Source organism: Balaenoptera physalus (genome assembly GCF_965194825.1).
Source record: "Balaenoptera physalus genome assembly, chromosome: 3".
NCBI classification, from domain to species: Eukaryota; Metazoa; Chordata; class Mammalia; order Artiodactyla; family Balaenopteridae; genus Balaenoptera; species Balaenoptera physalus.
In genome coordinates, this window is record NC_138890.1 from 53,632,831 (window position 1) to 53,654,945 (window position 22,115).

General features: G+C 44.1%; 1 protein-coding gene across 2 annotated transcripts in view; it reads left to right on the forward strand.

Annotated features, from left to right (window-relative positions):
• DPYSL3 (dihydropyrimidinase like 3) overlaps nucleotides 1–22,115 on the forward strand; it is a 113,321-nt gene that overhangs the window by 39,390 nt on the left and 51,816 nt on the right. The window contains exon 1 of one of the 2 annotated variants that reach the window (XM_082454178.1): nucleotides 8,035–8,244. The exons of the other annotated variant lie outside the window; for it this stretch is intronic. Coding sequence (XP_082310304.1) covers nucleotides 8,206–8,244 — 39 coding nt within the window. The 5' untranslated portion in view covers nucleotides 8,035–8,205. Of the gene's footprint in view, nucleotides 1–8,034; nucleotides 8,245–22,115 lie in introns of those variants that run through there. 2 annotated transcript variants of the gene reach the window in all.

Consider the following 22,115-nt stretch of genomic DNA (forward strand, 5'->3'; position numbering starts at 1 on the left):
CAGCTGACTGAATCATTTTGTCTGCCTCATCGTTTAGTGCCTCTTCCGTGATGGATGCTCTCTGGAGGGCATTAAAATACAATACATATATCTTCATTCTTTATGCCCACTCCCCTGGTCTACCATGTGCTGCTAGCTAAGGCCACCTTTTCCTTGATCTTTAATCTTTCCCCTTACCGCCTAGGAATACTTCAACACTATGTATAATCTTGAGCCGCTTTTCTTCTTCAACATTATGTATAATCTTGAGTCACTGTTCTTTCCAAAGTGGACGACTAGCCTGAAACTCTGGACATTTGGGAAGAGATCTCTTCACTATTATCTTTCAACACCACCCCTGGGTGGGACTGTCAAGTGGCCATGGTGTGTTTTCAATGTGATCTAGATGCCGAGCCATCCCATCTAGAAATCAGGCTCAGGTGTTTGCCTCCTCTGCCAGCTTATCCTCAGGGCCATAGGTGTGTGCTGACAGAAGGGTCCTAGAGCAGCAGCAGTGGATGACATGGGAGACGGGGCCACCTGCTCAGGTAGTTTACTTGTGCCCTTCAGCCCTTCTCATGATCAATTGCTGTTTGGCCAACTTGGTCTTGTGACTTGGTGGGTCTGATAGAACCCAGCTCAGAATGGACATTTCTGGCCACTTCATGACCCTGGTCAAGCCCTCCATCTCTACCAGGGTCCAATAGCACTCAAGGACCTATTTTTCAAATAGTGCATAATTTTCTTACTCCAGAGCCCTAAGAGTGTAAATTGTGATACTTCTGTTGGGACTGCATAACCTTCACATGGTGGCTTTTCCCACCACAAATACCTCCAGTGCTGTAGAGTTTATCGGGTCTTATGGCTAAAGTGGCAGGGCTGTTTGCACTTGCATCCTGGATCTGCTGCAGAGCCCTTTCCTGCCCCAGGCGTGGCTCAGAATGGACAGCCTTTGATGTAAATGTGCTGTAAAAGTATTTCCAGGACTAAGTTGTCTTTAAAACCTGAAGAGACCTCTCAGGCTTTGTGCGGAGAAGGCCAGAGGCCTGCAGAATCATTCTCTACTGAGGAAATAAACAAGAATGTCCATCCAGGAAGAAGTAGGATTGCCTACCTTGCTCATGCTGATGTAAGTTTGATTTTGGAATAAGCCCATGGGAATACTTTCCTGTGGCTATCATAATTTTTTTCTTTTTTTGGCTTATGTGTTTCAAGGGTAGGATTGTTTGTCAGGTTATTTCTGTGTATTTAATATGTAAACATCTAATAATAGCAGGTGAATCACCACTTTGATTTTCATTCTGTGACACTGAAAGTACACGACTAGGATTTCCTTTGTTTGAAATGTAGGTAAAATTAATGGACTCAAATGACTTAATGGGAAGTTCTGAGATTAAATGTTTATTCACATTAGAATAGCCTATATAGTTCACAAAAGCCTGGTATATGTCTTTTGCCCCTTCAAAACTCTTCCGTATTTGTTTTGGGACTATGTTTTTCTTCATCCTTCAAATCAGGAACCGGGGGAAACGTTTACCCATATTAATATAGCAAAGTATAAATTTGTTTTTAAAAAGTAGAAAGTATTTTTGATAGTCAAAACTGTGTGAATTACTAAGCACTTATTTGAGATATTTTGGAGGTTAAAAGGAAGACAGAATATTCTTGACTTTCCCCTCTATTCAATTAATTTTCCCCCATTGATTCTACTCTATTCCAAGCTTTATAAAAGAGCTGGAGACTACCAAGATAAATAAGACATAGTCCTGGACACAAAGAACGAGTTCAGCAAATAATAATCAGAACATTAAAGATAATGGTAGGAATAGCTGCCGTCTAATTAACTTTGTGCTAAGAGCTTTACGTGAATAATCTTATTTAATCTTCAATATGTTCAGTGTCCTTTACCCCCGTATACACTTGTGCCCTCCCTTCCCTCTTAACCAGCTTAGATCCCATGGTTTAGCCTCAATTCCCTTGAGTTTCTTTCTCCCTTCTCAGCACTCATCTAGCAAAACCCTTGTGAAAGTCCACACGCTGCCTCCTCCATGCCTGCATGTATACAGCTGTACATGGCTGGAGGCATAGCCACACCATGCTTACGGGTCTGTCTTTAAATTTATGGCCACTACCTGAGGGGAATCCTAAGTGCTGCCAGGGAATCACACGGTATTTCCCTAGCCCCTTTAATCTCCTAAAAACTGACTCTCTACCAGCTCCCCTCTCCTCTTAACTTTCAGTACCTTCTCTCCCAGACTGTCTTAGCTCATGGCAGAGAAAACAGACACAGTCTGAAGAGAACTGCCATAAACTCCCACCATGAAATTTACCCAGCTGCCTGTCTCTGTGCCGGTATACTCTTCCCCTTAGTTACTCGTGGAGGAACGGTCCTTGCTCCTGGCTAAGGGGAAGCCCTCCATTTGAACACTAGATGTCACCTGTGTTGTATTCAAGAACCCCGACAGCAGTTGTTCCATTTCTCTCCTGCATCGTGAAGTTTCCTCTTCTTTCTGAATCAGCCCCGTTGGCAGAAGCCGTGCTATTTCCCTCATATTAGATTCTACTTTCTCTGCTAGTTACTTCTCCATATCCTTGTCCCCGTTTACAAAAAACTCCTTGAAAGAGTTGCCTGTATTAGGTGTTTTCAGTTTCCCCTTTGATTTTCTTTTGGAAACGCTCCAATCAGATTTCAGCTCCACAACTTCATTAAGACTGCTCTGGCACACATACACACATGGTAGGTATGCAGTAAATCTTACCAGAATAATTTAATACTTGCTTACACATACACAAAAAAACCCCACTGTGAGGTGGTTATGAAGATACTTATTTTATAGGTGCTCTGGTCAAGGTCCTTGGTGATTTCACGCACTGATGAACTCTCAGTTCCCATCATCCTTGACCTTTCAACAGCATGTGAACACTTTCTCTTTTTTGAAATAATTTTATTTCTTCACCTTCACAATACTGTACTCTCATGGTGTCCCCGCTGTCTCATTGACCACTGTCTCTGATGCTTTTTCTGGTTCTTCCTTTACCCTCAGGATGCTTACTCATCTCAGAGCTCTACCTCCACTCCTGTCCTTGGTCAGCTCATCCAGCAGTGTTCCTTTATATAATAGCTAGAGGTTGACTGCTCCCAAATTTGTATCTCTGGCCCAGCTGTTCCCTTAGATTTCTAATCTCGAATATCTACCTGCCTGCTCAACATTTCACTTGGATGTTTAATAGGAAGGTCCACAAGCATATTCCTGACTTTCCCCCCCAATCCCAGTTCTCCCACAATTTTCCCTATCTCACCTTCATCTTTTGAGTTGCTCAGGCCGACATATTTAGTGTAATCTTTGATTGCTCTTTTTCTCATACCCCAGTCAAATCCATCAGCAAATATTGCTGGCTTAACCTTGAATCATATCCAATATCTGACCATTTCGCACTGCTTCCACTGTTACGATTTGGTCCAAGCAACCGCCATCTCACCAGACCTTCTGTGATCCCTGGTACGGAAAATTCCAGCCCATCCTCAAGACACTGGAATGACTTTCATTTCCCCATCCCTGCTTTATTTATCCCCAATGCACTTGCCACCATTTTAAACACTATATACTTTTTAAAACACTATATAATTTTTTACTCTTGATTTATGCCTTCTCTAGAATGGAAGCTTCAAGAGGGCAGGGATTTTTTTCTCAATTTTGTCAATTTTATTCAAATATTTGTATCCCTTGTGCCTAGATACCCATAATAGGTACTCAGTAAATATTAGTTGAATGAATTAATAAATCATCACAAAAACACTGTATGGTAGGTAATAAGATGCTCATTTTAGAGGTGAGGTAACCAAGGCTCAGAAGGTGAAATAATCTGCTGAAGGTCCTAGAAACAGGAGCTGGATGAATTGGAATGTGGCAGAGGTCCCTCTATTCCCAAGTCCAGATCCTTAAACAGTATACCATCCTGGATTCTAGTCCATAGTTTTCCTTCTGAACTCAATATCATTATTTTTCATTTTTAATTCATTTATTTAATTAATTTATTTTAGGCTGTGTTGGGTCTTCGCTGCTGCATGCAGGCTTTCTCTAGTTGCAGTGAGCAGGGGCTACTCTTCGTTGCAGTGTGCGGGCTTCTCATTGCGGTGGCTTCTCTTGTTCTCTTCTTGAGCACGGGCTCTAGGCGTGTGGGCTTCAGTAGTTGTGGCACACAGGTTCAGTAGTTGTGGCTCACTGGCTCTAGAGCACAGGCTCGGTAGTTGTGGCGCCTGGGCTTAGTTGCTCCGCGGCATGTGGGATCTTTGCGGACCAGGGATCAAACCCGTGTCCCCTGCATTGGCAGATGGATTCTTAACCACTGCGCCACCAGGGAAGTTCCTTCGTTTTTTTAAAAAGGAAGTTCTTTAAATTAACACAAGGCCTTTGATCTTCTCTTACACTTTGGTGGCAGCTCCTTTTGAGCCACAGCTCTCTAATCACTGCTCAGGTACCAAATCTATTCTACAGAGTCATTCTTTGGCCCATGTATTGCCTTGGAATTTTGTGATTGTATCCTATTAGCAAAGTGATTCCTCACCATCTTGAATTCACTTGCTCTGAAATCTAGAATCAGGAAACTCTAAGAAGGCTTACAGAAGCAAAAATAGATATTCTTAAATCTAGATTCTCACCACATGCCCTTTAATTACAGGAAAGTTCTTATTCCATCTCTTTCTTCTGACACAGTTTGAAACATTCTTCCATTCACTCACCTAATAATAATTGAGCAGTTTCTATGGGCAAGGCCCTATTTCACACATTCAGGACCCAGCAGTGAATAAAACAGACACATTCCCTGCCCTCAGGGAGTTTACATTCTAGGGATGAGAAGGAAGATAATACTTAATAATAAATTAATATATTATGTGGTGAAAAAGTACTATGAAGATAAAGCATAGAAGGGGGCTAACAGGTGACAGATGGTATTCTCTTGAATAAGGGTATAAAATAAACTCCCTGAGATCCGGGATATTATTATTATTATTATTATTCACATCTGTAGCACAGGGTAAATACTGTGTGAATATTGTGAGAATGAATGAATAACAGTGAAGAAGAGAGCCCAGTTAGGTTACTGCAGTAGTCCAGGTGATAGCTGATGGCAGCTGGACACAGAGAGAAGCTTTGTAGATGGAGAGAAGAGATCATAGTGTGTATATATGTAAAAGACAGAACCAATAGTATTTCCTGACAGATTGGATGTGGGGTGCAAATTGGATTGGACTGAAGGAGAGAAGTCAAGGTTTGGATGATGCCAAACCTTTGGTCTGAGCAACTAGAATAAAGTAGCCTTGACTGAGGTGGGGGAAGTCTATGGATGTGGTAGGTTTGGTGGCCAAAATTAAGTTTCTTTGGGACCATAAAGTTGCTCAGTGTCTCCCTCTCCCTCTCTCATAGTTTCCTGAGATATCTAAAGCCAAGTACTGCTGTGTATCCAAGGAAAACCATTCAGAGTCATTCTACTGTGGAAACCATTCATGCCGGTTCCACTCCTCACTCTCTTGGCCAGACACAGAGGCATCCTGTGTTGATCACGGCCTTTCTTCTTATTCCTTGAATAAGAAAGGCACAGCCAAGGAAGGCTTTTTTCTTCAAACTCATCTTAGACACTTGATTTTGATTTAAGAAAGAGAAAGATGATTGAAGGGGATGAAAGAGGGAAAAAAGACTGTTTGTTGTACATTTCTGCTGATGGCAACAGCTTGAACCGATTAGCTGGTTATTATGCATTCCTGTGCATGGCTTTTCACAGCAGTCTGATTCAGAGAAACACATCACAAGTCCTATTCTGCATGGCTTCTTGCATGCAAGGCCGACCTCAAAGAGATTAACCAAGTCTTGTAATTTGAAACAACAGACACACACAAAATCATCAAGTGATCAAAAATATGGTATAAATCTATTTAGTAGAGAGTGTTCTGGATTATAATGACAGTAACAGAAGAGATAATTAGGATGCAAAGAAAGGAAACAAAAACCCGACAAACCCACGAAATTAAAAAAAGGAAGGCAGTGGTATTTCTTTAGGATTGTAAATGTCCCCTACGTATTTTTTGCTTTTCCTAAGAAGAACTTGCAAGATCCCTTCAAATAAATTTGGAGCAGTTAAAACTATGGGAAAGATTCTGAGAGACCTCTGCAGGGTTGCATAGTATGTAGTTAATTCTCTTTTTTACTCTGTTCTAAATATAATCCTGCTCATTTGCATGCCAATCCCCAGAATGCTTTGTAATTTCACAACTCTTGGCTAGTGGTCTCAGCACTTAAGCTTTAAGAACAAAGCAAAATGTTTAGGGCGTGCCTTTCGCTTTAGTCTTTTTTTTTTTCCCCCCTGTGCTTTGCAAAAGAGTACAGGGAGGTGACCTTTGCTTTGCATTCATCCTCCAAGAGTATCACAGAAATAAAGTGGAGAATGCTGTGGACTTCTCCTGTGAAGACTGCATTCAGTCTAGTTACCCATGAATAACCAGCCGCTGGATTAACTCACTTGAGAAGGAGTGTTTCAGGGGGGCTTAGTCTGCCGTTTGATTATGTGACCAGGCTGGTTCATTTCAGGTTTATGGAAAGCCCAAGCTGGAGTATTCTGTACCCTCTTTCTGTGGATGCTTTATATAGCTTCTCTACTGCAAAGGTAGCCTTCAAGTTAATGAGGAGATGTCCCGAAGTGTGGTCGGTGGCCTGCCTTGGAGAAATGTGAATTCAAGATCTCTAACACAGACCTAGTCATGCTCTGTGATATCTACAGAATTTCTATTTAGGGAGGATTAGGATCCACAGGGGGGTGTGGTGGTCGTGGGAGACTTGTCTTGAGAGGGCTTCATAATTTTTGCATAGCAAGCCATTTTTGTTGTTGCTGTTATCCAAGTGGTATATTTGGGATTATTTTTTTCAGGAGAGCTGAGACCATCCGACCATCCCTCAGCCCCGAGCCACAGTGGCTCCTCCAAACATGCCCCCCTTGGCCGTTTATTTGAAGCGGGTAGCCAAAGGATAATATATTCCAGCACCGAAAGGTCATGTTTCTGGTCCTAATAGCACATTGATCTCTGTCTATCAGCCCTGCCTAAAGTGAACTCGGCATTGTGAACAGCGCACACCAGATCGCTCACAAAACCCACGGCTGCGCAGTAATGTGCCAGGGCGTTTGGCTTCTCACTACAGGTGTTTTATACTCTTTACTCACGGAGCAGCGTTAATGCTTTTTCTTCGATTCTGAGAGCCAGACAGTGGAGTTCCTTTAAAACATTATTTTGAGAATTATTTTTACAATACAGAGAAGGGCTGATGGTAGCTGACGCGGTGCCCCCTCGCAGCCCTCCGAGAGTGAGGGGTTGCTTCGCATTTTCTGATGCCTATTTTCATGGTCTCGGGATAGAAGCGGCCGGCCAGGCTGCACAAAGTCAGCCCAGTTCTCGGCTTTCTAAGGGGTCGCGGCGGCTGTTTACACACCCAGCGACCAGCAGAGGCGGCGCTCGGCCTCCGCGGTAACAAAGGCAGCTGCCGTCGCATCCAGCCCGCGCGGTGGCGAAGGAGAGCGGGTTCCGGGAGGGAAGTCCAGAGCCGTCTCCTTTCTTGAAACCAGGGTGGGGAAGGTGGGGAATCGGATCACGGGCAAGTCGGAGGCGTGGGCGCTTTCCCGGGCTGCGGCGGGGCCAGGAGGGCTACGCTGGGGCTTCTCTGCCGCCGACACCAGGGACTGCAGCATCCCCGCCCCGAACAGTCCCTCGCGCCCCCTGGTGGCGGTGGAGCAGGCTGGCTCCGCTGCACTCGCAAGTCACCAGAAAAAAAAAAAGGAAGAAAAAGTGGGTGAGGCAGATGCAAGGAGGAAAATCAATAGGGATAAGAGAGAAGAGGGAGGAGTCGCGGATCAGCCATTCTTGTCTTACGGGGTCCCAGCTGGCACCGCAAAAGAAAGGAAAAAAAAAAAAGCCCGGGCGTGAACGCGAGTGGAGGAGGGTGTGTGTGTGGGGGGGTCGGGGGTGAAAGGGGGACCGGGGAGATTTACTATTGTCTCTGGCAGCCGCCGCGGGAGCCGGGGAGGGGGGCGGAGGCGAGAGGAGGAGGCGGCGGCCGCGGCCAGCGCACCATTCGCTCCACCTGATCTTGGGGCGCTGTGCGCTGAGGAAGGCGCGGGCGAGCCGGAGCAGAAGAAGGAGGGAGGGAGGCAGCTGCTGCCGCCACCGCCACCGCCGCCACCATGTCCTACCAAGGCAAGAAGAACATCCCGCGGATCACGGTGAGTCGGACGCCGCCGTGGCTCGCTCGCTCCTGGCCGGCTGCACCGCGGGTGGGGGCGGCTTGGATCCCGCCGGCTTCCCTGGGCTGGTACCCGGGGAGGGACGGGGGCCCGGGGCCGGGGCAGGGGCGGGGGGGTGGTGTGTGGCGGTGGTCAGTCCAGCCGGCGCGGCGGGGCGCCACCCAGACGGAGCGACCCTGGGATTTGGGGAAAACCAAACAAAGAGGAAACCCAAACAGTGGCGTGGAGAACTTTGGATTATTTATCTTCCTTTGCCACCACCCAGTAGTTCCCAAATAACACAGTGGGCTCGGCTCTCCCTGGACCCCCCCGCGCCGCCTGGGTCGTCAGTGTGTGCTGCCCCAGGCGAGGTGTGTTTTTTGTAGAAGGTTCCTTTTGGCGGGGCGGGGTATGGAGAGGTGACACCTTTCCCCAGGGTACTTGGTAGCCCGACCGCGCCCCTCGCTGAGCTCCAGCCCCGTGGCTCCCCGCCCCCACCCCCCGACCCTACCACCGCGCGACGGTGATGGGATTTCTGGACATCCGTCTTCACCTTGGCCACTCCTTGCTTGTATTCACCCCAGTTCATATTTCGGTGCATCATACTCGGACTGGACAGCTAACGTGGCTGTAGTGAGAATGACCAACTTTTTTTTTGCCCTTGATGCATTTACATTTTTCCCGTCATTTCTCCCCCTCATCCCAAGAAAAGGCTGAGTTTTTAGAGCAGATTTTAGTTTGCGGTGGCAGGCGCACGCTGTGTGCATGCCGTGTCCAACTGCCATTGTGTGCAAAGCCGAGCCTCCCGCGGCCGGCGGGTGTCAGATGCGCTGGGCGAGCGTCTAGGGCGGGGTGGAGAGGAGATGTGCCATAATCAGGTACAGAAGCCTCATCTTCGCTGGCGTCCAGCAAGCAGCTCTCGCGGCAAAATACCGCGCCCTGGTGCGGGATTCCTCGAGGATGCGCTGAAATGACGCCTCAAATGGAAGGGACATAGGACAGGCTGGAATGGGCATTTTCAAAAAGGGGGCAAGACAAAAACAACAGAAAACCCACTGTCATTTGTTAGTTGAGCACGAAGCAGTGCGGTTGTGCTTTGTCTGTAGTGAATGGGTTGTGTGTGTGTGTGTAGTGTGTGTGTAAGTGGGGGAATGGGTGGCTACTCCATCTTTGCAAGACGAACAAAGGAAGTGATCAGCTGGCCCCTGGGAGGCTCTGCAGCTGCCCTAGGGCAGTGCTGTACCTGCTACTGTAGTTCGTTTGCCGGGATCCACTAGGTTTTGCTGTGGGCATGAGTCTGTTTGCACTTGCTGGGTTAGGCTTGGAACAACCTGATTGCAGTGCAGGACCTTCCCCTCTGCAGGCACCAGGAAGCTGTTCTTGCCTCTACTGCACTTTATTGTCAAGTGGTGTATTTCTATGGCAGTACTCTACCTTTTTCATGCACCTGAGCTTCACCGGACACAAGTGTGCCCCACCCCTACCTGCTGTCCACTTGGTCCTAGGGAAGCAACACTCCCCAGGGGGATAGAGTTGGGATGGGTAGGGATCCTTTCGCCAGGTAGAGGCATTGGGTTTAAGCCCATCCTCCTTGACCACTACCTGATATCATTGACTTCACATTATTGTAAAAGCATAGTGAGTCTTTTGTAATACACAGTATTTTCTCAGTGCCAGTTGTCTTTGCAAAGAGCTGTGGATGGTATTATTTTTTTTCAAAGCTGATTGAGACAAAAGCTCAATTTTTATACTTATTTCTGTAACTCAGGAGAGATGAACCTCATGCTATGATGTGTGGAAGTTACGTTGCACATATGCCACTTGCTTTATATCCGGTGTGCATTTGCCAGTTCTCCTGTTTGGGATAAGCAGAGAACAGATTATTTTTTTCTTCTTGGTGTGAAGACTGCAATGGTTCTTCTTATGGATTCAGCCTCTGCTATGGCATTGAGAGCCATGCCCATTCTTCTAGGTATCACTTAAGCCACCATTAAGGAAAGATACAGAAATTTAGCCCATATGATAACAGCCTTAGAAGCCCCTGTAAGTGTGGCTGGGCCCTAATCCCAGGGCCAGGTTTGCAGGGGGCTCCCTTTTGTTCCCACTTGGATGCTCTTCTCTGGGGTGCATCCTTCATTTTCAGTGCGGCTTCCATCCTTTCTCTGCGTGTGGGGCGTGGTGCTGCATAACAGCCTCTGCCTTGAAGCTGAGGCTGTGCCTTCGGCAGCTGTGATGGGAATGGACGGTGGCTGTGAATTTCTTCCAGCCGGCCTGACTTGAATTCGTTGTTGAGAGGGGTATGGGCTGGGGAGAGGCAGAGGGACATGGCAGGATGGGAGTGTGGGTCCTTGGGGGCAAGGAATCCATTTGTTGATTTTTCTCATGCTTTGTTTTTGTATTTCCTTGAACAAGAATTCTACTTTAGAACAAAACAGTGTTGTAATTTTTGTACATTTGCAGGTCCGTAGATGACTATGGTTATCTACATACTACCAGGGGTGAGATACCCTTCCTAGGTATAGCTAAAAACATAAAAATACGGACACAGATCTCTATATATTGAAAATATGATTAAAGATCTAAATAGAACATATGTCTCCTGCTGTCAATTCTAGTCCGTTTTTTAAAATGGTAAGATTATGGAATTTATGTTAAGTTTCCTATCCTCTCTCTATTCCATTCTGTGAACTGCCCCACCCAGTAGCTGGAATGTCACTGTAGTCTGAGGACTGATGGGGGCAGTCTTTCTTGCTGAGTACCTTTGCCTCACAGGCACAATTTGGGGGACACAGTAAGGTTTAGTTTGCTTATTTTCTGCTTTTCCTTCTACCTCTTTTTGCTGCCCTCCTGAGAGTAAAGCCTTCCTACACCCCTGTGTTTATTGGTTTCCTGGAAGGGGTTATTTCTCTGTCGCTGGTAGAATTGGCTGGGGCTTTCCCTGGGAGTAGCTCAGGCCTCAGATCTCATTGTTCTCAGGTCACCTACCTGAGTAATCTGCATGTCCTTACCCCAACACTAGCCCTTGCTTCTAAATGGCAGAGACAGCAGTTTGGGTGGCCCAGCCAATCAGAGCAGGGACCTGGTCATCCACCTCTGTCTCCTCTGTCTCACACAGTGCCTGGCACATAGATGCCTAGTGATGATTGGTTAAATCAATAAATGAGTTAAAAATTGTTCCTACTAAGAATAGCTCACACCTACTGAGTGTTTATTTTGTGTCAAGTATTGTGCCTCATATGCATTGTTTCATTTAATCCCTCAAATCAGCACTGTCTGAGAGGTACTAGAGTTATCCCTATTGTATAGATTCTTTTCTTCTGCCCGGGGTCATAGATATAATAAGTGTTCGAGGCAGGACTCAAACCTCCACACCTGGCGGAAATCAAAGTGCATGTCCCTCACCACCGCACTGGTCTTGGTGGTTCTGCCCCTACCATCACTATCATGTGGTGTTAGTAGGGCAAATGGTTTAGATCCTATAACATGGTCTCTCTTACTTTTTACATTGAATAAATGTAAACTTGGGGGATGGTAGCTGACCATCTCAATTCTGCAGGTAGAAAGTTTGGCAAGTCATTGTTTTCTTCTGAGATAAGCTACAACTTGAAGCTGACTGCAAGGGTGGGTGGAGATTTAACACTTAGGCTCCATTGCTTTACATGTATTCTTTTAGCAGGGTCTCTAGAAAAGCCCATTTTACAGTTCAGGAAATTGAGACCTAGATAGATGAAGTCAGTTATCCAGAGTTGCACACTGAGGATTTGAGGCAAAGCTGGAAATCAAACACAAGTCTTCTCTGACTTCACAGCCTCAGCTACTTCCCAGAGGTACCTGCAGTAGAGATTTTGAAAGCTGTGGGTAAAGAGCTCCAGAATTCCCTCTAGGAGACAAATCACTGAGAACTGGCTTTCGGCAAATACTAATTGGATTTCTGTAAATACTATCTTGCAGCTCATGCATTTCTGCCACATTGAAAGTTGGGGTGTATGTGTGTGATGTTTAGGATTGCTGGAAGACACATCCTCTGTCCAGAACACGACCTGGAGAGTTTGGTTTAGGGCACGTAGTCAGGGCGCTGTGATCTCATTTGAAGGGTGTGATTGTGAGCATTGTGGGTGCCATGGGAGTTTTTCACTTGGGAGGAGAAGTAAAGGAGCTACGTGAAATGGAGGAACACCCAGAGCTCTGCAGCAGTTGAACTGGGGGCCTTGAACCAGACTAGAAACTGGGGAAGGGACAGGTGCAACTCCTTCCCTGGATCTGTGCCTTCCTTTTGCTTCAGTAGGTGTCACTTTGGATCGGGAGCAAATATTAGGAAATGGAGGACCAGAGTTTGGGGGACTAAAAGAAGAGATGTCACCCAAAGCCAGCTTGATCTGTGTAAGGCATCTTGGAAGGGAAATTCCAGAGAAAAGACAGAGGAAAAATATCAAAGACTTAGGAATGGGAAGCATCTTAGATATCTGATCATAGAAACCTCAGCTCAAGCCCTGCCTGGGGTGTTTGTTTGTTACTTTATTTTTTGAACAGGTCTGTGGTGACTCGCAGCCAGGTTATTTCTCTTGCTCACACACTAGCAAAATGCCTCAGGTGGATAAAGAGAGCTCGGACTATTAGTAGCTGTGACGGAGCCAGCTGGGCACTTGGGGGAATTCTGGAGGAATAGATTTCCTGAGAGGATTCAAGTCTGTGTAGTAGAACTGTCAGTTTATAAATAAAAATCCTCCCTTGTTATCTCACCGGATGTTGAAAGGCTCACATGAAGGAGTGACTGTGGACAGTGGTCTCTGAACCCCGAATGTATGCAAGATAGGAAACACTGATTTATTTATAAAATCTGAACTACTTTGGAATGTGGAAATTAATAAAGGAGGACTTGACAAAGGTCTGGGGTAGGAAGTGACTACTTAGGGATCAATGTTTTAATACAAGTTTTCTAACACAAGCAAAAATTAACACAATGTTATACAAAAACTCTTTTTTTTCCTGCTTTAGTTATGTTACAGTGTTTCCCAGAATTATGCTTGTCTTTAATTTCTGACACGCTAAGGAGGCCATTAGACTGCCTTTGGACTTGGATACAGAGACTCTCCCTTAACCTAAAGAAAGGGCATTTTCCTTATTCAGTTGAACTATATTACTTTCAGTCCTAATCAGCTTCTAGCCTAGACTGACCACAGATTATGGATATGCTTTCTAGCAGTTTCTTCACAACTCACTGTTGAATGGCCTTTTCTCTGTCCCTTCTCCTCAGTTAGGGAGAAAAAATGATTTGAAAAAGAACCAAGAAACTCTTCGTATCCTAAAGGGCCCTCTCTTCTTTACCCATTGACATATTTCATAGAACTGTTTATGTCTGCTTATTATATTTGAAAAATCACAAAATGTTTACAACAGTTGGAATGTCTCCCTAGGAGGTGTATGTACCTCTCTTTGATTAAATCACTGCTTCTCATCATAAAGGGGCTGGAAATGTACATGTGCCATCACCTCGTGGAATGCATGCTCATCGGAGGACTGGACTGCCCCCTGGCCACACCCTCCTCAAATCAATGCTCTTCTTTTACCCTTTCTCCCATTTTCTGTAGCCAGAGGGAAACAAATGAGAAGGACCCTGGACAACCCAGAGAAATAGGCTCCTCTGTTTTCAGACTCTTCTACTGTGAAATCCCCCTTTCATCAAATTCCATATGTATCTATTTCAATATATGAAATAGACCAAAAAAATAATTTGGTGGAATAGGGTGAGCCCCTCAACTTGGCCTCTTCTTTGGCCCTAGTCTGTATGTGGAGTCTAGTATAAAAACGACTTCTCTGGGGGAACATTTCTCCTGTTAACTAGATTACAGGGGACTCAGTGCTTGGACTAAGGATAGTGGAGCTATTATTTATCACTAACATTTATCGAGAGCCTTAGCGCAAATCACATGGGTTATCTCATTTGACTCATGACAGCTCCTATAGCTATAATGGTTAACCATCCTTCTGTGTTCTGGATAGAGGCTCAGAGAGATTAAGTAACTGGACAAAAGTCACACAGCTGCAAAAGTAAGATCCTGGCATTGATCCCTCCAGAGATGGGTTAGTTTCATAGGCAGGAAAGCAGTAATTCTATACTCACAGGTGACTGTCTCCACCCCCTTGCCGCCAGCTAGCCAGACCTGTTAGCTCACAGACGGGGGCCAGTGTTCACAGGGTGGAAGGGGTGGGAATGGTCAGGTCAAACCTTATCACATCACCACTGGAACGACTGAGTCCATGTCCTTCTAATAGTGGTTCGTGCATTGCTCTGCCAGCTGTCTGAGTTAGCTTCTGGCTCTTTTCCCCAGGAGCATGTGTGTGTTCAGGGTGGAAATGCAGATGCTATTTTTCTGCCTTGCGTAAGTGCAGATCTGGGCCCAAGGCCCCTTCTCACTCTCTGCCCCTGTCCTCTTCCCAGACATAGAACGAGCCAGGCTCTCTGTTCCCCTTCAGCCAGGCCCAGGAACAGAGGACACACCCGGCACTCTAAGCCAGATGGGGGAGCTCTGCTCGGGAATGGTCCAGGAACGGACGGGAACATCTGGAACTAAAGGGCACAGTTCTCTTGGCTAAGTTAGTCTTTTTTTTCTATGGACGGGCTGGATAGTGAGCTATGAAGGATAAAATGAGATTTGATTTTTTAAGAGAGGGGTTCCTCCGACAGGTAGAGCAAAGGAGCCCTCTTGTTTGATGACACGGGGAAAGGAAGAGCGCCCTGGATGGAGTGTTGGCACATTGCGGTTCAGGCCTGCCCTTGCCTCTAATTTATGTGTGACTCTGGGCAAACCCCTTATTATCCCTCTCAGATTCTGCATCAGTCAAATGAGGGCATTGAACTAGATAATCCCCGAGTCCCTGCCAGTGCAAATGACCCTGTGAGACTTTAGTTTGTCTTCTATTTTCTCCTGAGACCATGGTCAGCCCTCTGTACTATGTTCCAAATTTGCAGAGGAGTTCTAATCCCTCCCCATAAGGGAAGAGAGAGCAGTGAGAAAATGGATGAGGGCAGTAGTTGTTGGCTTAAACTCAGTGGGACCAGCCAACATCTGTGTTGGATATAAGGGTCTTTGGTTGTTTTTTACCCTTAAAATCCTAGCCTTTTTCTCATTCAGAGAGTAGACTCGGTTAATAGGCTCTGTGCAAGAGAGCAATGGAATAATGATGTTTGATAGGTTTTTTCCTTAGCAGAGCTTTAGTATTAAATTAAATGAGTATTATTAAAATAATACCACGATTCATTCGCTGGAACATACAGTGTCTCTTCTGGATAAGGCTACCATTGATAAGGGCACAAAGGCAACAGTTGCCCCAAATCTAGACTGGTCAAACAGACAAGCAAACCAACAGGGAACAGCTCTGAGTCTATAGATGCTCCGGAAGCTCTTTTCACTTGCTTTTGCCAATATTTGAAATGCGATGGCTCCCATGCAATGGAAATAACTTCCCCCCAAAGGCCAAATAACGCCACGGATGGTCCATGAGGTAGGGATGGTTTTTTGTTTCACTGCCACTGAATCTCCAGCACGTAGCCTTTGGCTGGCACATGTTAAGCCCTCTGTAAACATTCGTTGAATGAATGGGTACGTTTATTTAACATTTACCTTGCAGGAATAATTTCAAGCGAGAAAATGATCAGATGATCAGAACGTGTGTACATTTGGCTTCTACATCATCCTGCCTTTCACTGAGAACTTTCTAGAATATTAACTTTTAAGAGATAAGGCTTGGCTCTAAGAAAACAGCATGGGGTCACTGGGCGAAGAGAAACATGACAGCGCTTTAGCAGACCAATCAGAGTTAACTGTAGTCCAGGACCCGACTGGGGCAGATGTGCCAGGGAGTCCATCCATCATTTGTACTTCTTCCTTCTCAGGCCTCCACTCCTCTCCTTCTTCCAAATTCTGCATCTGGCCTCATTTTCAGCCTCTTTCAGGGGCCTACCTGGGTACTTCTTACTTGCAAACAGATTCATTGTTTCTCTTACTGCAAATGATTTAAAAGAATTAATGGAGACCTTTATGTCCTCTTTCAAAGAGAGAAAACTACATGACGGAACCAGGATCTAACAGAGATCTTAACTGATCTTCTGGGCTTTCTGCCTTTGCCCAGAAACCACAAGTCATTCCATTCGTTAGCAGCCAGTACATAGGCTAGTCTGCGTTTGCACAGCGAACGCCACCTTTCAGAAAGCTTGGCTAAGGAGCAGCCTGTAGTTCCTTCTCATTTCTCAAGTAGTGTTGGCCATTTTAAAATGGAATGTTTTTGTGCTTGTGTGTGTGTTTTTCCAGAGATTTCCGGTCCCTCATCCTATTGCATCTGTCAGCTTTTTCTGGGCTTGCAGCTATTCCTGTTATTAGCTTTTATTCTAAAACTTACTTTTGGTTTGAGGGATGGGGACAGTTAAAGCACATTTTACCAAGCTCATTTCTGACTGTAAACTATACAGTCGATGGTCTCAATGCTCTAAGTGTAATAATAATAACTAGATCTTTTTAAGGGGAGCATCTATAAGGGAAGACAAAGGGGAGAATTAAATATATTCATGGAACTTAAAATATTGCATTTGAAGTACTATGTGTATTAAAATGTGTCTTATATAATTAATCATGTATAATAATACCTTTTTTCTATTTTTGATTGAATAAATATTTTATTGACCACCATCTCTTTGCCTAGCAATGTGATGCTTGTCACAGAAGCATCTAAAATAATGATAAGAATTAACATGTACTTATCATTTATTAAGTGCTTTTTTTCCTTTATCTCCTGCAATCCTGAAAACCACTCAATTAGGTAGTTGGCTTTCCAACTAGGTCTTCCCATTTTATTGATGAGGAAACTTCGAGAGATCAGGAAATTGGCCTAAGATCACACAAGCCTTTCACTGGTGGAACCAAAATTCATACTGACTCAGAACCACATTCTTAACCCCACTCTACAGTGCTACCTTAAATTCTACCTTCTTTTATCTTCTTGCACCTCTGGGGTCATGAGACATTGGTCCAAATTGGAGTTCACTTAAGTCCAGGGTTAAGTCCTCCTCCACACCTATTTCCTGTGGGGCATGAGGGTCAGGTTATGGCGGATGGGAAGCACAGCCAATTGGTGCCCTGGTCTGCATGGGGTTGGGCTCGGGAGCCCTGCCTGGTTCAGGAAGCTCTCCTGCTTTCCCCTCGGAGCAGGCTTGCTTCCAGGAATGTCAGGAGCAGCCCCACACTGTTGTACTTTCACAGCCAACTTGCCAGGGAGCTGCCCACCATGCTCAGCACCCAAGGCTATTTGCATTGAATTAGCAAAAATACCAATGAGGGCTTCTTCTTCAGTTGGATTTGAATGCCACTTTCTCATTCTATATCCCATGCTGGCCTCCCCAGCTTCTTGAATAAATCCTAAGAAAGATTCCGCTGAGGTTTTGACTTGATGGGGCTTTGTAAAACTCTAGGAATCAGAAGCTCCTTAAAGAATTTTTCAGTCTAGTCTCCCCTTACCCCTTACAGATGAGGAAACTGAAACCCAAGTCTCAATTTGAGACTGACTGAATTAGGGCTTTTTCAACTGTCTGGTTTACTGTAGGACACTGAAATTTACCAAGTGAGTAGGAATTTTTTTCCAATTACAAAAAAAAAAAACCCCAAAACCAAAAATAACCCACGATGGTTGTAGAAATATTTACCAAAAAAAAAATAAAATAAAATGAGGACAATAAAAATAGGCTACAGTGAAATCATTCAGTGATAGTCATTGTAAAGTTTGAGTATACCCATCTAAAATTTTTTCTTCCTACGATATATGCTGTTTATTAAAATAGTATGGCATATTGTTCATGCTATTTTATGTTCTGCTTTTCATTCCATAATATATTATGACATCTTTCCATGTTTTAAGTATTCTTTCATAACATAATTTTATTCTTTTTTAAAATTGAAGTATAGTTGATTTACAATGTTGTGTTAACTTTTGCTGTACAGCAAAGTGGTTCAGTTATATATATATACATTCTTTTTTATATTCTTTTCCATTATGGTTTATCACAGGATATCGAATATAGATCCCTGTGCTATGTAGTAGGACCTTTTTGTTTATCCATCCTTCATATAATAATTTGCATCTGCTAATCCCAAGCTCATAATCCACCCCTCCCCCACTCCCCCTCTGCTTGGCAAACACAAATGTGTTCTCTGTCTGTGAGTCTGTTTCTGTTTTGTAGATAGGTTCATTTGTGTCATATTTAGATTCCACAGATAAGTGATGTCATATGGTATTTGTCTTTCTCTTTCTGACTTATTTCACATAGTATGATAATCTCTAAGTCCATCCATGTTCCTGCAAATGGCATTATTTCATTCTTTTTTGTATGGCTGAGTAGTATTCCATGGTATATATATACCACATATTCTTTATCCATTCATCTGTCGATGGACATTTAGGTTGTTTCCATATCTTGTGAATAGTGCTGCAATGAACATTGGGGTGCATGTATCTTCTTGAATTACAGTTTTATCTAGGTATATGCCCAGGAGTGGGATTGCTGGATCATATGGCAACTCTGTTTTTAACATATCATAATTTTAAATACCTACATATTATCCCAGTGTTTCAATTAATTCCATTTTGTTTGATATTTTTGGTTGTTTCCAAGATCTTGGTACTAACAGCAAAAATGAAATGGTGGGTGTGTTTTCAGTTACTGTTATTTAGCTGAAGTTAAATTAAAAGCTACCCCAGGATGAGAAGTTGAGTAACTTGCCCACAGTTGCTCAGCTTGTGAGTATCAGACTCTGATTTGAGTCCTAGTATCTTTAATCTTAGTCTTATATTCTTGTCATCACTCCACTTGCTCCAGCAGTTTTGCCATTTTCCAGGGAAAACTCTGCTTTCTGTCTTTGTTTTCTCCTGCTCTCCAATGAGCACATTTGTTCCTTCACCACCACCCTTGCCCGCCTCCGTCTTAATGAGGCTGTTGACATTTGTAGAGGTACACAGTGTCTTAGGACCAAAAGCTGCACAGCTGGAAAGGAAATATGCCCATTCCTTTTTCCCCTCCCTCGCCTTAATGGCTTAACCTGTAAGCTTGGAAGCTGGTTTTAATTTCACATTTTCTGTGTGTATGTGTGTTTGTTTTTAAATTTTTTCCCCCTTAATTCTTTCAAGGAGACCTTTATTTGAAATCATACACTCTTTCCCTCCAAGCCAATCTGTGCCCCATGTCTTGATGAGATTACTTTGTTTGGGGATATTGATAAATTCAGAGTGGGGTTTCTGGTTTATCCAACTAAGTTGATTTAAATTATGGCCTTACAGAGAGAAAGGGCTTTAAACAACCTAAAACACTTTAAAGCAATTGAATGTAATCCTCTGCTTCTAGAAAAATTCATCCTAGGTTTATTCCATAAAGAAGGCATGTTTTTGTTTTGTTTTGTTGTGCTTTGATTCCAGTTATTTCATTGCATGCTGTATCTCAGATTCCTTGCTGTGAGAATTCAACTTAGCTTTGCTCAGTTAAGGGCAGGAGGAGAAATAAGCGATCCATTATTGCAACCCTCTCATTTTAATGATTAAGAAGAAGTGGGCCAAAGAGGGAAGATAATTTGCCAAAGGTCACACAGCAAAATAGTTTTTAAAAACATGAGGCAAAGGACTCATTTCTCTTGCTCTGGCTCAGTGCTTTTCTCACAATTTTTTTCCCCCCCCCAGGGGGAAAATGTGAGGGGGGGGGTGTTACGGGCAGATTCGTGTCCGTTCAAAATTCATGTGTTGAAGTTTTAACCCCCTAGTACCTCAAAATGTGACTGTATTTGGAAATAATACAGTCACATTTGTATTTGTAATCAGTTAACTAAGGTCATTAGAGTGGGCCCTGACCCAGTACGACTGGTGTCTTATGAGAAGAAATTAGGACACAAACACACACACGAGAGAGACAGTGTGAGGATACAGGGAGGAGGAGATGGCCACCGACAAGCCAAGGAGAGAGGCCTCAGAAGGAACCAACCCTGCCAACACCTTGACCTTGGAGTTCTAGCCTCCAGACCTGTGAGAAAATACATTTCTGTTGTTTAAGACAACCAGTCTGGGACAGTTTGTTGTGGCAGCTGCAAACTAATATGGGGGGGGGGGGGGAGTTAAGAACAAAGACATTTAAAATTCAAAACTTCAAACTGGGGAAGTTCTCAATGAATAGAAAAGGGAAACCCAGATAATTAGTATTTCTAAGAAATAATGCCATGCCAAAGCCCATACTAACTTGATTTTCAATCATAATTTTATATATGGCATCTCATTTCATGCTTGTAACATGCCTAAAGGATAGTTATTATTAGTTCCACTTTACAGATGAGGAAACTGAGGCTCAGAAATTTAACTTCTCTAAAGTTTCGTATTTATTAGCTAAGTGGTGGTGTTAGGTCCAAATCCATCTCCTCGTCTGACTTTAAAACCCTCCCCCACTACACTGAAGTTAACCCAAGCGGTTTAGTAACCATTGTTATCAAGTTGCTTAAAGTTAGGAAGAGAAAAAATATACTCTGAAGTCTCAATCACCAGGAATCCACTTTGTCGATTGAACAGGTAATATTTGGCCCTTGATTTTAGGGTAAAAATGGAGATCAGGGACATTTTAAAAGATAATCGAGGTATTTGAGGTCTACTGCAGGGTCTTCCCAGTGGCTTATACCTTCACACGTCAAAGTGAACAGCTACACATAATGAAGAATGAATGTTCATAGTGATGGGCCCCAGGCCCCAAAGAAATCTGACCCATCAGAGGAGAATCAGTTACGTGTCCTGGGTCACATTTGCTAAAGCAGGAAACCAGACCCGTATATCTGTAACATGAGGGGATGTGGAAACTGCGCCAGAGTTTTACAATTATTTTAGAAGTGCTTTCAACAATAAGACCTGATAAATATGTAATCAATCAAAAAAAATCAAATGAACTTGAGCTGCTGGTAAAACCACTTGTTATGATGTGGGAAACAGAAGGTGCTTGAAATATTGAATGTGGATTACTCTCTTGCAGCTGTGTCCTCCCTGTTTTAAGGTTGTGTGGTCTCTCATTTCTAAAACATATGGGTTAAACTTACTTGGACTTTATCAGTGAGAAGACACAATCAAGTTAAGAGGTGACCGGGCTTTGTTTCCAGCAGATATTGGGGTTAAGGCCCAGCTCAGCTATATAGCAGCTGTGTAACTTAGTGGGCCCTACCTTTAAAAGAGAATTTTAATCCAGCCACTTCTCACCATTTTTCATCCCTGCCACCACCCTAGCTGAGCCTCCATCACCTTACTGCAGGAACCCTCCAATGGTCTCAGTGCTTCCACTTTGCCAACCATCAGGTCATTTCTCCATGCATAAGCATCCTTTTAAAATGTAAATCAGATCAAGTCACTCCCCAGCTCAAAAATCTGTTGCACTTGGAATAAAACCCAGACCATGGTGCTCAAGGTTCCACGTGGCCTGGCCCTGACTATCTCCACTGCCCCCGGTGTCTTGGCATCAGCTATCCTCCCTTCTCACTCTCACTTGGACCTGATGTGTTTATCTGCAGCTCAGAGCTCCTATCCTTGCTGCACCCTTGGAGTGGGGAGCAATCTTTTCTAGGAGTCTTTACTTGTGGAGCTCAGTTTGGCTGATAGTTTCCTAGATATGCCCTCTTTGAAGACCTGATCAGAAGCAGTCCCAGACCTTCTTCCAAGCCTCCATCCCCTCACCTCTTTCTGTTTTTAAAACTTTTTTAAATTTTTAATTAAAAACAAAATTTTATTTATTTATTTTGGCTACGCTGAGTCTTAGTTGCAGCATGCGGGATCTTTAATTGTGGCGTGTGGACTTCATAGTTGTGGCATGCACG